Source organism: Schistocerca serialis, chromosome 7, assembly GCF_023864345.2.
Source record: "Schistocerca serialis cubense isolate TAMUIC-IGC-003099 chromosome 7, iqSchSeri2.2, whole genome shotgun sequence".
NCBI lineage: Eukaryota > Metazoa > Arthropoda > Insecta > Orthoptera > Acrididae > Schistocerca > Schistocerca serialis.
In genome coordinates, this window is record NC_064644.1 from 395,153,829 (window position 1) to 395,166,624 (window position 12,796).

Sequence of the window (12,796 nt, forward strand, 5' to 3'; positions counted from 1 at the left end):
TTAAACATCACTTTATGGCCTTTTCTTACAATTTTACTAACTGAGAGGAAATCCATGGCTGAGTCTGGTATCAAAATGATATCAGATGCTTCTATTTCCACTGTTTTATCACTAGTACAGAAGGTAAGATCAACATTTCCAGATGTCTTTGCTACTAAACCGTCACCTCGTGCACTGATCACAGAGCCATTACATGGCTTTATATTATGAACCTTTCCTCCATCATTAGTGATGTGCACAGAAGCACAAAAATCTAAATACCTCTTCTCCCTTTCAGACACTGTGTAGAATATGTACAAGAAAGGCTTTCTTGTGTTCAGACTGTTTTCTGGTTAAATTTTCTTTATCATTTTTTATGAGCTTTCTCCTTTTTCACTCTTTCTAGAACAATATTTAGCAATATGATTGAGTTTGTTGTTGCTGTAGCTTTTATTTCTATGACTCTGCATATTTACACACACATCAAAAAAAGTTTTGCATCACCTCGGTTCTGAGTGTTCCAGAACCTGTACAGAAAATTGGAATAGAGATCAACATAAACATCATTTCTGCCCTTTTTATTGTTCACAAAAACCACACATTGAATGTTGCACAGAGGGATCTTCAGAGGTGGTGGTCCAGATTGCTGTACACACTGGTACTTCTAATGCCCAGTAGCACATCCTCTTGCATCGATGCATGCCTGTATTCGTCGTGGCATACTATCCACAAGTTCATCAAGGCACTGTTGGTCCAGACTGTCCCTCTCCTCAACACTGATTCGGCGTAGATCCCTCAGAGTGGTTGGTTGGTCATGTCATCCATAAACAGCCCTTTTCAACCTATCCCAGGCATGTTTGATAGGGTTCACATCTGGAGAACACGCTGACCACTCTAGTCGAGCGATGTTGTTACCTTGAAGGTGGTCATTCACTAGATGTGCATGATGGAGGTGCGAATCGTCATCCATGATGATGAATGCCTCACCAATACGCTGCCAATATGGTTGCACTATCAGTGGAGGGTGGCATTCACGTATCGTACAGCCATTACGGCACCTTCCATTACCACCATCGACGTACGTCGGCCCCACACAATGCCACCTCAAAACAGCAGGGAACCTCCACCTTGCTGCACTCACTGGACAGTGTGTCTAAGGGTGTTCAGCCTGACCAGGTTGCCTCCAAACATGTCTCTGACAATTGTCTGGTCAAAGGCATATGCGACACTCAACGGTGAAGAGAAAATGATGCCAATCCCAAGTGGTCCATTTGGCATGTTTTTAGGCCCACCTGTACCGTGCTGCATAATGTCGTTGTTGCAAAGATGGACCTAGCCATGGACATCAGGATTGAAGCTGCACATCATTCAGCCTTTTGCACACAGTTTGAGTCGTAACATGATGTCCTGTGGCTGCATGAAAAGCATTATTCAACATGGTGGCATTGTTTTCAGGGTTCCTCTGAGCCATAATCTGTAGGTAGTGGTCATCCACTGCAGTAGTAACCCTTGGGCTGCCTGAGCGAGGAATGTCATCAACAGTTCCTCTCTGTCTGTATCTCCTCCATGTCCGGACGACATCACTTTGGTTCACTCCGAGACACTTGGACACATCCCTTGTTGAGAGCCCTTCCTGGCACAAAGTAACAATGTGGATGTGATCATCTAGGCATGGTTGAACTACAGACAACATGAGCCGTGTACCTCCTTCCTGGTGGAATGACTGGAACTAATTGGCTGTCGGACTCCCTCCGTCTAATAGGTGCTGCTCATGCATGGTTGTTTACGTCTTTGAGTGGGTTTAGTGACATCTCTGAACAATCAAAGGGGCTGTGCCTGTGATACAAAATCCACAGTCAACATCTATCTTCAGGAGTTCTGGGAACCGAGGTGATGCAAAACTTTTTTTGATGAAATTCTTCATTTCCATTTATGTCTTCAGGTATAATGTCTTGTAGTACTTTTACTTTAATAGAATCTCTGGTGATACATGTGCCACTGTTTTCAAGTGCCGTAACCAAATGTTGATAATGATCAGGTAATCCAGCCAGGAGCAAAGTTCTTTTTCACTCTTCACTCACTGGGAACTTCATTTCATTTAACATAAATGTGGTCATTGTAATTCGATCACAATAATCATTTACCAACTTGCATGTATGTATCTTGGTTATAATTAATGTTCTAAGTAAGCCCAGTCTACATTTGCATCCAGAGTCTTCAAATGCTTTTTCCAGGGCCATCCAAGCTTCTGGTGCCATATTTGTGTCTCTTATATGAGAATAATTAGTCTTGTCCATGATGAGTACAACCCGGGTTTGTGCTTTTATGTCTCTTTTCTTCCAAGAAGCATCCAGTTTCATCAGGTCCAAAGGAGAGTTCTCTATAACATCCCACTGTTCATCATGGACTAAGAGCACCTTCATGGTAAACGTCAACATCAAATAATTTTCTTGTCTGATGAAATTTTCAACTACTGGGAGTCCAGATGAACCTGTTCAACTCATTTTAGACCTAAAAGTATGACATGAATGGTAGCCTGCATACATGAATGATCAACTGATGAAAATAAGAAGGTAATCAGCACACATATGACTTATGGACCAACTCTGGATTTTTGCACGTGACTTCCATTATTTAACAGTTATAAAACATTGATTTCACACCTGGTTCTGGACCCATAACCTTCTGTTGAGTGTTTTAAATGTAATTATGCTGAGAGCTTTGTGAAAATCAGTGTACTACTCTGATTACACACACATAAGCACATAATAACCACAGAGTAACAATAATAGTAACAAAAGGGGTAAAGAGTAAGCTGTGAGTATCAATTTACATATCCTACTACCTTATTAACTGCTCGTACTTCATCTGATACTGTTTGTATGTCTCCAGATTCTCTCCTTCTCTGAGTTCCTTCCTTTTAGCCCCAAGTTCAACTATTCTTTGGTTTTTTGGGTTTCCAGCATGTTGGTTAATGGCAGGACAGCAACTTGTGTTAACCAGTTTGATATAGAAAACAGCCAAAGTTGCAAAACTGAGTTCTTTTTATTTAATTGATGACCAGATACCCAAAATCAATCACTGAACAGAATTTTGCAACTTTGGTTGTTTTCTACATCAGATTATTGCTTTGGTAATCCATTGCCTACTGTGACCTTGTTTATTATGACATGTAATTTTGATGAAGACTGCATGAAAATGAGGCATTAGTGTGTCAAAAAATGCATCATACTTCTCATTTATATTTGCATTGTTTCAGTCATTATTTTTAAAATATTCATATTCTGTAGACTGATAATCCTGGTTTCTCTCTTGTCTTGCTTTACTTCTGTTTTTGAGTTTTGTTGTGGTCTCAACATATTATAACTTCCTTCATTTTAAACTACAGTAACAATTTTGCTAGCTTTTTCAGAAAGGTTGCAATATTAACACTTGAGGACCTGTATACGCACAAAATTCTGGAAGGTTTGTACATGTACAATTTTCAGTGTCTCGTGGACCGCTAATTTTCTTAGAGTGCAAAATTCTGCTTCATTTAGCCTATGCCCATTAAGGCATTGTACATCTTGTCATTTTTCATTCAGGAACAGTTCAGCTTCTTGTTTTGTTGAATTTTTTTGTTCATGTCTTCAAAGTTATTTTCAGTTCGAGGACTCCTGTGTTGTAGAAAATCTGTTGTAATTGGAGTCTGACACGTGACCACTCTGTACTAATTATTCTTTATATTGTTCTGCTTTTCTTCATTTGACTGTGAAATAAAAAATCTTTTGCTAAGTAGTGGGGAACTGATTGTATTCTTTGTAAAGTCTGTGTCAGTTTTCTTTCTATTTGTGCTCCTTTTGATGTTGCTGACTGATGCTTTTTTGTACTTTGAAGTATTTCATGTTCGTTTGTTACGGTGTATTTGATGGTTGAATTAGAAGTGTATCAAAAGAAAACTTCACTTTAGAAATACGTAAAACTACAAAGAGACAAAATGATCAGCCATTACTTATCTTCAACAAGCAAAATTACAAGTACTGCTGGTAGGTAGGTTTCAAAAGTAGTTAAAGACTATACTCAACTTTGATACTGTTAGTTCATCTTAACAGGTGCCTCCCCCCCCCCTGCCCCCCTACCCACACAACCCACTCCCACACCTCCTACCTCAACCTGGTGTGAGAGTGACCTACCTCTCTTTCCCAACCTTGCTTAGCCTAGGCCTCTGTCTTCCCTAAGGAAGTAACTAACAGTTCTGAAAGATAGGAATAGTTTTTTTTTTTTTTTTGTATTTTAAATCATGTCTATTAGCAGCCCTTAGAATTACATCTTCTCAAGACAATTAATAGTATCATTGAGCAGATCTGAAATGATATTTTTAATGTGGGGCCAGTATTCTAGATTAGTTGTGCATTAATTAACTACTGTGTATAATATGCTTACAACGAGACAAAACTAATTTATGGAAAGAAGTAAATTCCAAGTTGTTCTATTTATTTGAACAGTGTCAGACAAATGCAGCTTTCTGCTGATAATATTTCAGCTAGTTTGTGTGTCAAAAGGCATTAGATGCATATTTGATATAACAGATTCTTGGGACACCAAGAGCCTAGTATAATTAATGCACTATGTGAGTACTCATTGTAGGAAATGAAATAACAGAAGTTGAGGAACAGAAAGAAATGACATGTATGTTATTTTAAACACCTTTACCTGCAGTCACTCTCTGCATGGTTTTATTTGTGTGTGTATTCTGAAGACACATTTCATCAGTCTTGCTAATAAAAGATTTCAGTTTACTGGAGCATGACATTAGGAATTCCAGGATGGTGATAAATTAGAGGTGAGGACACTCAACCAATCACCTCAGACAAAAAAAATCAGAAAATTGCACAAGATTTTGCTCTTTTTTTTAATTTTAGTAAAAATGCATATACACACAGACACCTGTGCCCCTAAACTGTGCCAGCACAATGTAGGGTCAAGTGTTGTGTTGTGTTGTGTGTGTGTGTGTGTGTGTGTGTGTGTGTGTGTGTGTGGAGGAGGAGTTATTCTGAAAGCTAGTAATTTTCATTCTTTTTTTGTGTGTGCCTGATAACAATTCTATGCTTCTGCTATTTGGTGAACAAATATTTTACATACTTCTTTAAACAATGTGTTTATATGGCTGCATGTTCATTATTAAAAGTTCATAATCATTAACTTTATGTCTATTCAAGAATCCCTCTGTGATACAGAAGAAATCTGCAAGGAGGAAAACCTATAATTTCTGTTGAAAAACAACTACTTCTGTATGATTGACATTTTCTTTCCATTAATAAAATCTTAGAGAGTTGCATAGCTGTGTATTTCACTACTATTTTGTGTCAAAGTTACATCAGCTACACAGCTGTGTATATAACTTTTTCTTCTTCTGGCACTGTATCGGCAAATATCTCTATAGCTCTAAGACTCTAAGTTAACATTATGTATTTTACTTACTCCTTGAACACTAGATGCATCCCCAGACAGCCTTGCTGAAAGAATTCCAACTCTGTTCTTCTCATCATCATACCAAGCAATTTCCTGATTAAGCATAGACTGAAAAGTGTTTACACGCAGACGGCTTGTAAGTTTCACTCCAGCAATTCCAAACATGTAGTTCTGCAATAGATTTTAAAATATACTTCTAGTATCAACTGAAAAAAACATTGAATGTCTAAAAAAAAAAAAAAATAAATAAATAAAAAATAAAAAAACCACATTGAATTACACTGCTTACTGGTTCTGCCAAATTTAATAGTCTGGTAGACTACATTCACCAACAAATGCCTTAAGAAAATAAAAGATAAGAGAGAGGGAAAATGAAGAAATCATGATATATCACTCTTTTTTCAATGTGCTTGTCTGCCACTCCTCTATATCTATGGATAGCAAAACATTATCTTACTTTAAATGTCATCTGAGAGTTTACAGGTTACAGCAACATGTACTTCATAAAACAGTTACATAGAGTCATTACAAAGATGCAAAAATTAAAGAATAAACTGTTCAATGACCAATGCCTTGCATTGGTCATTATGTACATAAATAAACAGCTCCAATTAATGGATTTCTACACAATTAGCACACAAAAATTAGCTATTAAGAAACATACAAAAGTTACTTCTGCTAATAAATGGAAATGAACATTTCTATGTACTATTTTAATACAGCTCCCAAATTGGCATGACGAGACTGAGTGCACCTGTTCCAATCCTCCCATGAAGAAAAAATCCTTGGGAGTACTGGGAATAAAACCTTGGTTCTTGGCATGGCAGCCATGTACACTGACCACTCAACTATGGAAGTTGGCTCAGGAGTGACATATCTTGTTTGAAAGCCCTCATTTCCATCTTTACAAAGAACATTTTACCTTGTACAAAACTGATGTAATTCTAGACGTTTTTATTCCAAACTCTTGTTTTGTCCCATAATAATGCCTGTATGTTTGAATCATAAAATGTAGGATTTTCAAAATCTCAGTGTTAGTATTGTATTGTAACTCCAACTTTGATGTACTTGCAAATGTGTGTGTCTACTAGAATACAATTCAGTTAATGAAATGAGCTTTGTAAAACTTGGTGATTAAAGTACACTCTGGAATATCCAGAAAAACAGAACTGATATTTATGTCATTTTAAAGACACACTGTCAGCAGTTAAACAAAATGACTTTATTGACAAAAGAGTGTGTGCATTACCTTTCATTCCAGTCTTTTATATTACTACTGGGTATGTAATAGCTCTGTATTTTACTGTTTTGTAAAAACCTTTTGAAGTCAATCTTTAAATAGGCTCTGTGGACAATGCTACAGTGAGTCATGGTTCAACCTTCAATGCATAATGTAGATAAGTCAGTGAGTATTAGTAAAATTCTATAAAAACAGTCATCTGTATTATTATGAATGGCTATTTGTTAAACAATTTCTTGAAATCTTTGTGTCTTATTGGCATACCTTGACATAACTGCGCATCATATTATCTGCATGTTGGTAGAGGTCAGAAATGAGCTCCAGTGGGTCTTATGGCATCATATCTAAACTTGCTATCTCTGTGTGTTCAGAGATTTGACCTTCAAGTTTCCACTGTTACCCATTTAACTGAAAACTTGTCACTTGAAACTGTTGTCAGGTACAAGTGGGCAATACCAGTGTCGAAATCAGAGCGAGTATATGAGTCTGTAAGTATAACTGAGAACTTGTGGCATTGCCATTACATACACAATCATTGAGCATGGCGATTAATACATATCAATACCATGACTGATTGATTAGAGAGTAATAATGTAATATAACTGAGTCAATCTGTTATAGCAATTACCCTTGTTTCTGTGAAAAAGTCGTCACAACAGTGAAGAAGACTGTAACATGCAGAAATCAAAAAGTACAACACACAACACTGAGTAATTCAACAACCCTCAGATGAAACATTGTACTATGATTTGTTTTGTTGATGCCTCAGGAACAACTCAACATAGTGTCATTGTACAGCTGTTGAGTGCACTCAGTGGACCCATACACAAAGTGCACATCGACCAATTCTCCATCAGTAAACCTACCCATACTGCTGTGTATCACTGTTAATGTACAACTACCACTGCTGGAGAAACAAATGGAAGATAGAACTAAACAGTACTGAATGCAAGCCTGAAGGCAAAGGGTAAAATGGGTACTACTAATGTCAACAGCAGGTATGGTAAGCGAACAGAAACAAGGCACAATGCATACTGTTGACAGTTTTGCACTGTTACAATAAAAAGCTAATTTGGGGGGAAACATGCAATAACTCTGTAATGAGCTATCCGAGACTATAGGTATCTCACACTAAAATACTCAGATGGTATCCCTGAACAACCCTTGAAAGTTTGTCAGTGTAGTTCTGGTTCACCCTTTATATATGTATTTATGTGTGTATATGTATGTATGTACATATTTATATAATAGAGGGAAACATTCCACGTAGGAAAAATATATCTGTGACTTACCAAATGAAAGTGCTGGCAGGTCGACAGACACACAAACGAACACAAACATACACACAAAATTCAAGCTTTCGCAACAAACTGTTGCCTCATCAGGAAAGAGGGAAGGAGAGGGAAAGACGAAAGGATGTGGGTTTTAAGGGAGAGGGTAAGGAGTCATTCCAATCCCGGGAGCAGAAAGACTTACCTTAGGGGGAAAAAAGGACGGGTATACACTCGCACACACACACATATCCATCCACACATATACAGACACAAGCAGACATATGTATGTATGTATGTATGCATGAATGTATATGTGTACATATGAAGGAGGACCCAAAAATAGCTAGAATCAAATTGTTGTGCACGGTTGTTTTGTAGTTACATGTTGTGTCACTAGGTGGTGTTAGTTTGGAGTCTCCCACATCACTCAGTAAGGTGGTGTCAGTTGGAGCAAGTGGTTTTTTTTGTGGTGGTTATTTATTTATTGGTCCTGTGAATCTAGGACTGTACAGTGTCCAAAAGATATTGGACCATTCATTAATTACAATGCACATGTCTTGATTTTTTTCTTTTTTTCAGACATATTTTAACAAAAGATAAAGTTATACAATATTTTCTTACTCTACACATTTTATAAAAACAGTCTTAATCAGTGAAGCAGTTTTATTTTTCTAGGTATTCCCTTACTGTATAGAAGCAGTGCTCTACCAAGTGATCCTTCACAGTTGATTTGAACTTGCTTAAGTCCATTATTGTTTTTGTGGATTTGGGTAGTGCATTGTGCAATTTGATGCCAGAGTGGAGTATGCCTTTCTGTAATAGCGCTGTATTTGTCTGTTGTACATGTACATCATTTATTTGTCTTCTGTGGTAGCTATGTACAGATTCATTACGGGTGATGCTTGGACTGCCGCTGTTTAGTTTTTCTTTTATAATAATTACATTTTCAAGTCTATAAATACATGGAAGTGATAGTATTTTATTTTTCCTAAATAGTGGCTTTCATGGTGATCTTTGATCTAACCCTTCCATTAATCTAATAATCTTTTTCTGCAATGTAAATGACTTCTGACTAGCTCCACAATTTCCCCAAAAACTACACCATATTTCAATATTGAATGAATGTAAGCAAGATATATGGTCCTGAGATTACCATGAGATATACAGTTTCTTATTACTTTCATTACAAAACATGTTTTGCTCAATTTTTTGTTCACATAGTCCACGTATGTATCCCATTTCTTGTTTTGTTGAATCCATATACTGATAAATTTTGCACTCCCTGTTTTCTCAATTTTTTGTCCACTTATTTCTATAGGAGGATTAGCTGGTGTTCTATTCTGGGTCATGAAAATATCCATTACAAAAGTTTTTTTCCAGATTTATAATCAAACTGTTTGCATCAAAGTGCTGTACTATCTTCTCTGTGATGGTCTTAATATCATTTTCAAAGTTTTATTTGCTACTTCCTGTAATTAAGATGCTGCTCTCTGTTGTTTGTGTTCATGTTTCAGTCTTTCTGTGATTAATGGCATAACCAAAAAGAAGGAGCAAAAAAGAGCCTGTATGAAATTTTATTTTCTGTTCAGGAAAACTGCAGCTGAGACTACTGGAGTGTTTCGGGGAGCCTTTAATGATGATGCTTTGGGGAAATCACAGTTCTATAAAAGATTGTCTCATTTCAAATCTGGCATCATGTCATCTGAAGACATGCCTCCCTGGTCATCCTTCGACAGGCAGAAACATTGCCATAATCAATCTTGCAATTGATGAAGATCATCAAAGGACTGTGGACGAAATTTCTGAGGAAATAAAAGTGTCACGGTGCACAGTCCAGCGAATTTTAACCAAAGATTTGCACATGAGATGTGTATCTGCAAAATCTGTTCCTCACTTGCTCACAGATGACCAAAGAGAAAAACCACGTGAATATGTGCCACTACTCAAAGAATGAAGTGTAGAAAAATCCAACTATTCTTAAAAGAATTCTGGCTGGCAGTGAGAATTGGTGCTACCGATATGACCCAGAATCAATGCAAGCATCGAGCCAGTGGAAAATTCAAAAGTCATCTTGATTTAAGAAAGCATATCAAGTGTGATCCAATGTGAAAACAATGTTGATTTGTTTTCCTTTTTTATGTAAATAGCATTGTCCTCAAGGAGTTCATTCCACCAGGACAAACAGTAAACCAACATTTTTGTCTGGATGTATTATAAAGATTATGGGGGAGTAAGCGATGAAAACAGCCAGATTTGTGGAGAAATGGAACTGGTTGCTCCACCAAGACAATGTTCCAGCCCTCACAGCTCTGATGATCCAATAGTTTATGGCAAAAAACAACTTGGTGCTTGTGCCTCGTCCACTCTACTCATACAGTCTAGATCTGTCTGACTTCCTTTTTTTTGGTCCTATGGATGAAACAGCCTCTGAAAGCATCCAGTGATGTGGATGATGTCAAAGAAAACATGCCAAAGGCTTTAAACAGTATTCTGCTACAGGAGTTCTAGAATTGTTTTCAGCAGTGGAAAAAGATTAGGAGAAGGGCATTAATGCACATGGACAGTACTGTGAAAGGGCTAAAGTACTGTGAATGTAGAGTTCAATAAAAACACAAAATAACAAAAATTCCAATTATTTTTGCAACCCCCCCCCCCCCCCCCCATATGTGTGCCTATATGTATGTATATAAAAACAAAGATGAGGTGACTTACCGAACAAAAGCGCTGGCAGGTCGATAGACACACAAAAAAAACACAAACATACACACAAAATTCAAGCTTTCGCAACAAACTGTTGCCTCATCAGGAAAGAGGGAAGGAGAGGGGAAGACGAAAGGAAGTGGATTTTAAGGGAGAGGATAAGGAGTCATTCCAATCCCGGGAGCGGAAAGACTTACCTTAGGGGGAAAAAAGGACAGGTATACACTCGCACACACGCACATATCCATCCACACATACAGACACAAGCAGACATATTTAAAGACAAAGAGTTTGGGCAGAGATGTCAGTCGAGGCAGAAGTGTAGAGGCAAAGAAGTTGTTGAAAGACAGGTGAGGTATGAGTGGCGGCAACTTGAATTTAGCGGAGATTGAGGCCTGGCGGATGACGAGAAGAGAGGATATACAGAAGGGCAAGTTCCCATCTCCGGAGTTCGGATAGGTTGGTGTTGGTGGGAAGTATCCAGATAACCCGGACGGTGTAACACTGTGCCAAGATGTGCTGGCTGTGCACCAAGGCATGTTTAGCCACAGGGTGATCCTCATTACCAACAAACACTGTCTGCCTGTGTCCATTCATGCAAATGGACAGTTTGTTGCTGGTCATTCCCACATAGAATGCATCACAGTGTAGGCAGGTCAGTTGGTAAATCACGTGGGTGCTTTCACACGTGGCTCTGCCTTTGATCGTGTACACCTTCCGGGTTACAGGACTGGAGTAGGTGGTGGTGGGAGGGTGCATGGGACAGGTTTTGCATCGGGGGCGGTTACAAGGATAGGAGCCAGAGGGTAGGGAAGGTGGTTTGGGGATTTCATAGGGATGAACTAACAGGTTACGAAGTTTAGGTGGACAGCGGAAAGACACTCTTGGCGGAGTGGGGAGGATTTCATGAAGGATGGATCTCATTTCAGGGCAGGATTTGAGGAAGTCGTATCCCTGCTGGAGAGCCACATTCAGAGTCTGGTCCAGTCCCAGAAAGTATCCTGTCACAAGTGGGGCACTTTTGTGGTTCTTCTGTGGGGGATTCTGGGTTTGAGGGGACGAGGAAGTGGCTCTGGTTATTTGCTTCTGTACCAGGTCGGGAGGGTAGTTGCGGGATGCGAAAGCTGTTTTCAGGTTGTTGGTGTAATGATTCAGGGATTCCGGACTGGAGCAGATTCGTTTGCCACGAAGACCTAGGCTGTAGGGAAGGGACTGTTTGATGTGGAATGGGTGGCAGCTGTCATAATGGAGGTACTGTTGCTTGTTGGTGGGTTTGATGTGGACGGACGTGTGAAGTTGGCCATTGGACAGGTGGAGGTCAATGTCAAGGAAAGTGGCATGGAATTTGGAGTAGGACCAGGTGAATCTGATGGAACCAAAGGAGTTGAGGTTGGAGAGGAAATTCTGGAGTTCTTCTTCACTGTGAGTCCAGATCATGAAGATGTATGTAGATATAAATGTATCTGTATGTACATTACATACACATACACACATATGTTTGTGTGCATCATGTATACATAAAAGTTTTTTTGAAGATTCCTTTAAATTTATTTTAATATTTAATCTCTGTTTAGAGAATGTCTAACAACGGCATCAACATACAAAGACTTTTGACATGTTACTGAGTCTGCAGCAACAATAAAAGTAAACAGGCATGAGGATGAAGCCTATTTTCTAAATGGTGATTAGTTTTTAAAATAAATTTACGGCAGTTTTCAAAAAAGTTCCAGAAATGCTACACAAATACAAGTTACCATGACCAAAATAACAGACAAATTGCATTCATTTTGGTTACAGGGGTAAAACAGTGATGTTCAGCTCCCAGTTTTCATTTGATGTAGAAAATATCGATCCTCATGGTGGAGGTGGAATAAACAAGAATACAATCTTTCTTCCTCTTCATCTCTCTCTTTTTTTCCCTTGTTTTCCACTGAACAAACTTCATATGTTTTTCATTTGAAGTGTTATCTATAACACTGAACTTTTTCCAGACATCACTCTTCCTCTAATGGGGAATAGTTGTAACTATATACACTGCAACACTTAATTTTCATCTCAGGCCCCCCACAGGCTCACAAAACACAACTTTATCACAGGTCATCTGATCCAGACAATCAGTCTTTTTGCCCTGTCCATGCACTCAAATTTCATA

At 38.4% G+C, this 12,796-nt stretch overlaps 1 protein-coding gene across 3 annotated transcripts in view; it reads right to left on the bottom strand.

The window, feature by feature from the left end:
- Window positions 1–12,796, bottom strand: part of LOC126412474 (multidrug resistance protein homolog 49-like) — a 370,600-nt gene that overhangs the window by 109,704 nt on the left and 248,100 nt on the right. For all 3 annotated transcript variants that reach the window (XM_050082087.1, XM_050082086.1, XM_050082088.1), the window contains one exon: window positions 5,440–5,601. In XM_050082087.1, coding sequence (XP_049938044.1) covers window positions 5,440–5,601 — 162 coding nt within the window. The remainder of the gene's footprint in view (window positions 1–5,439; window positions 5,602–12,796) is intronic.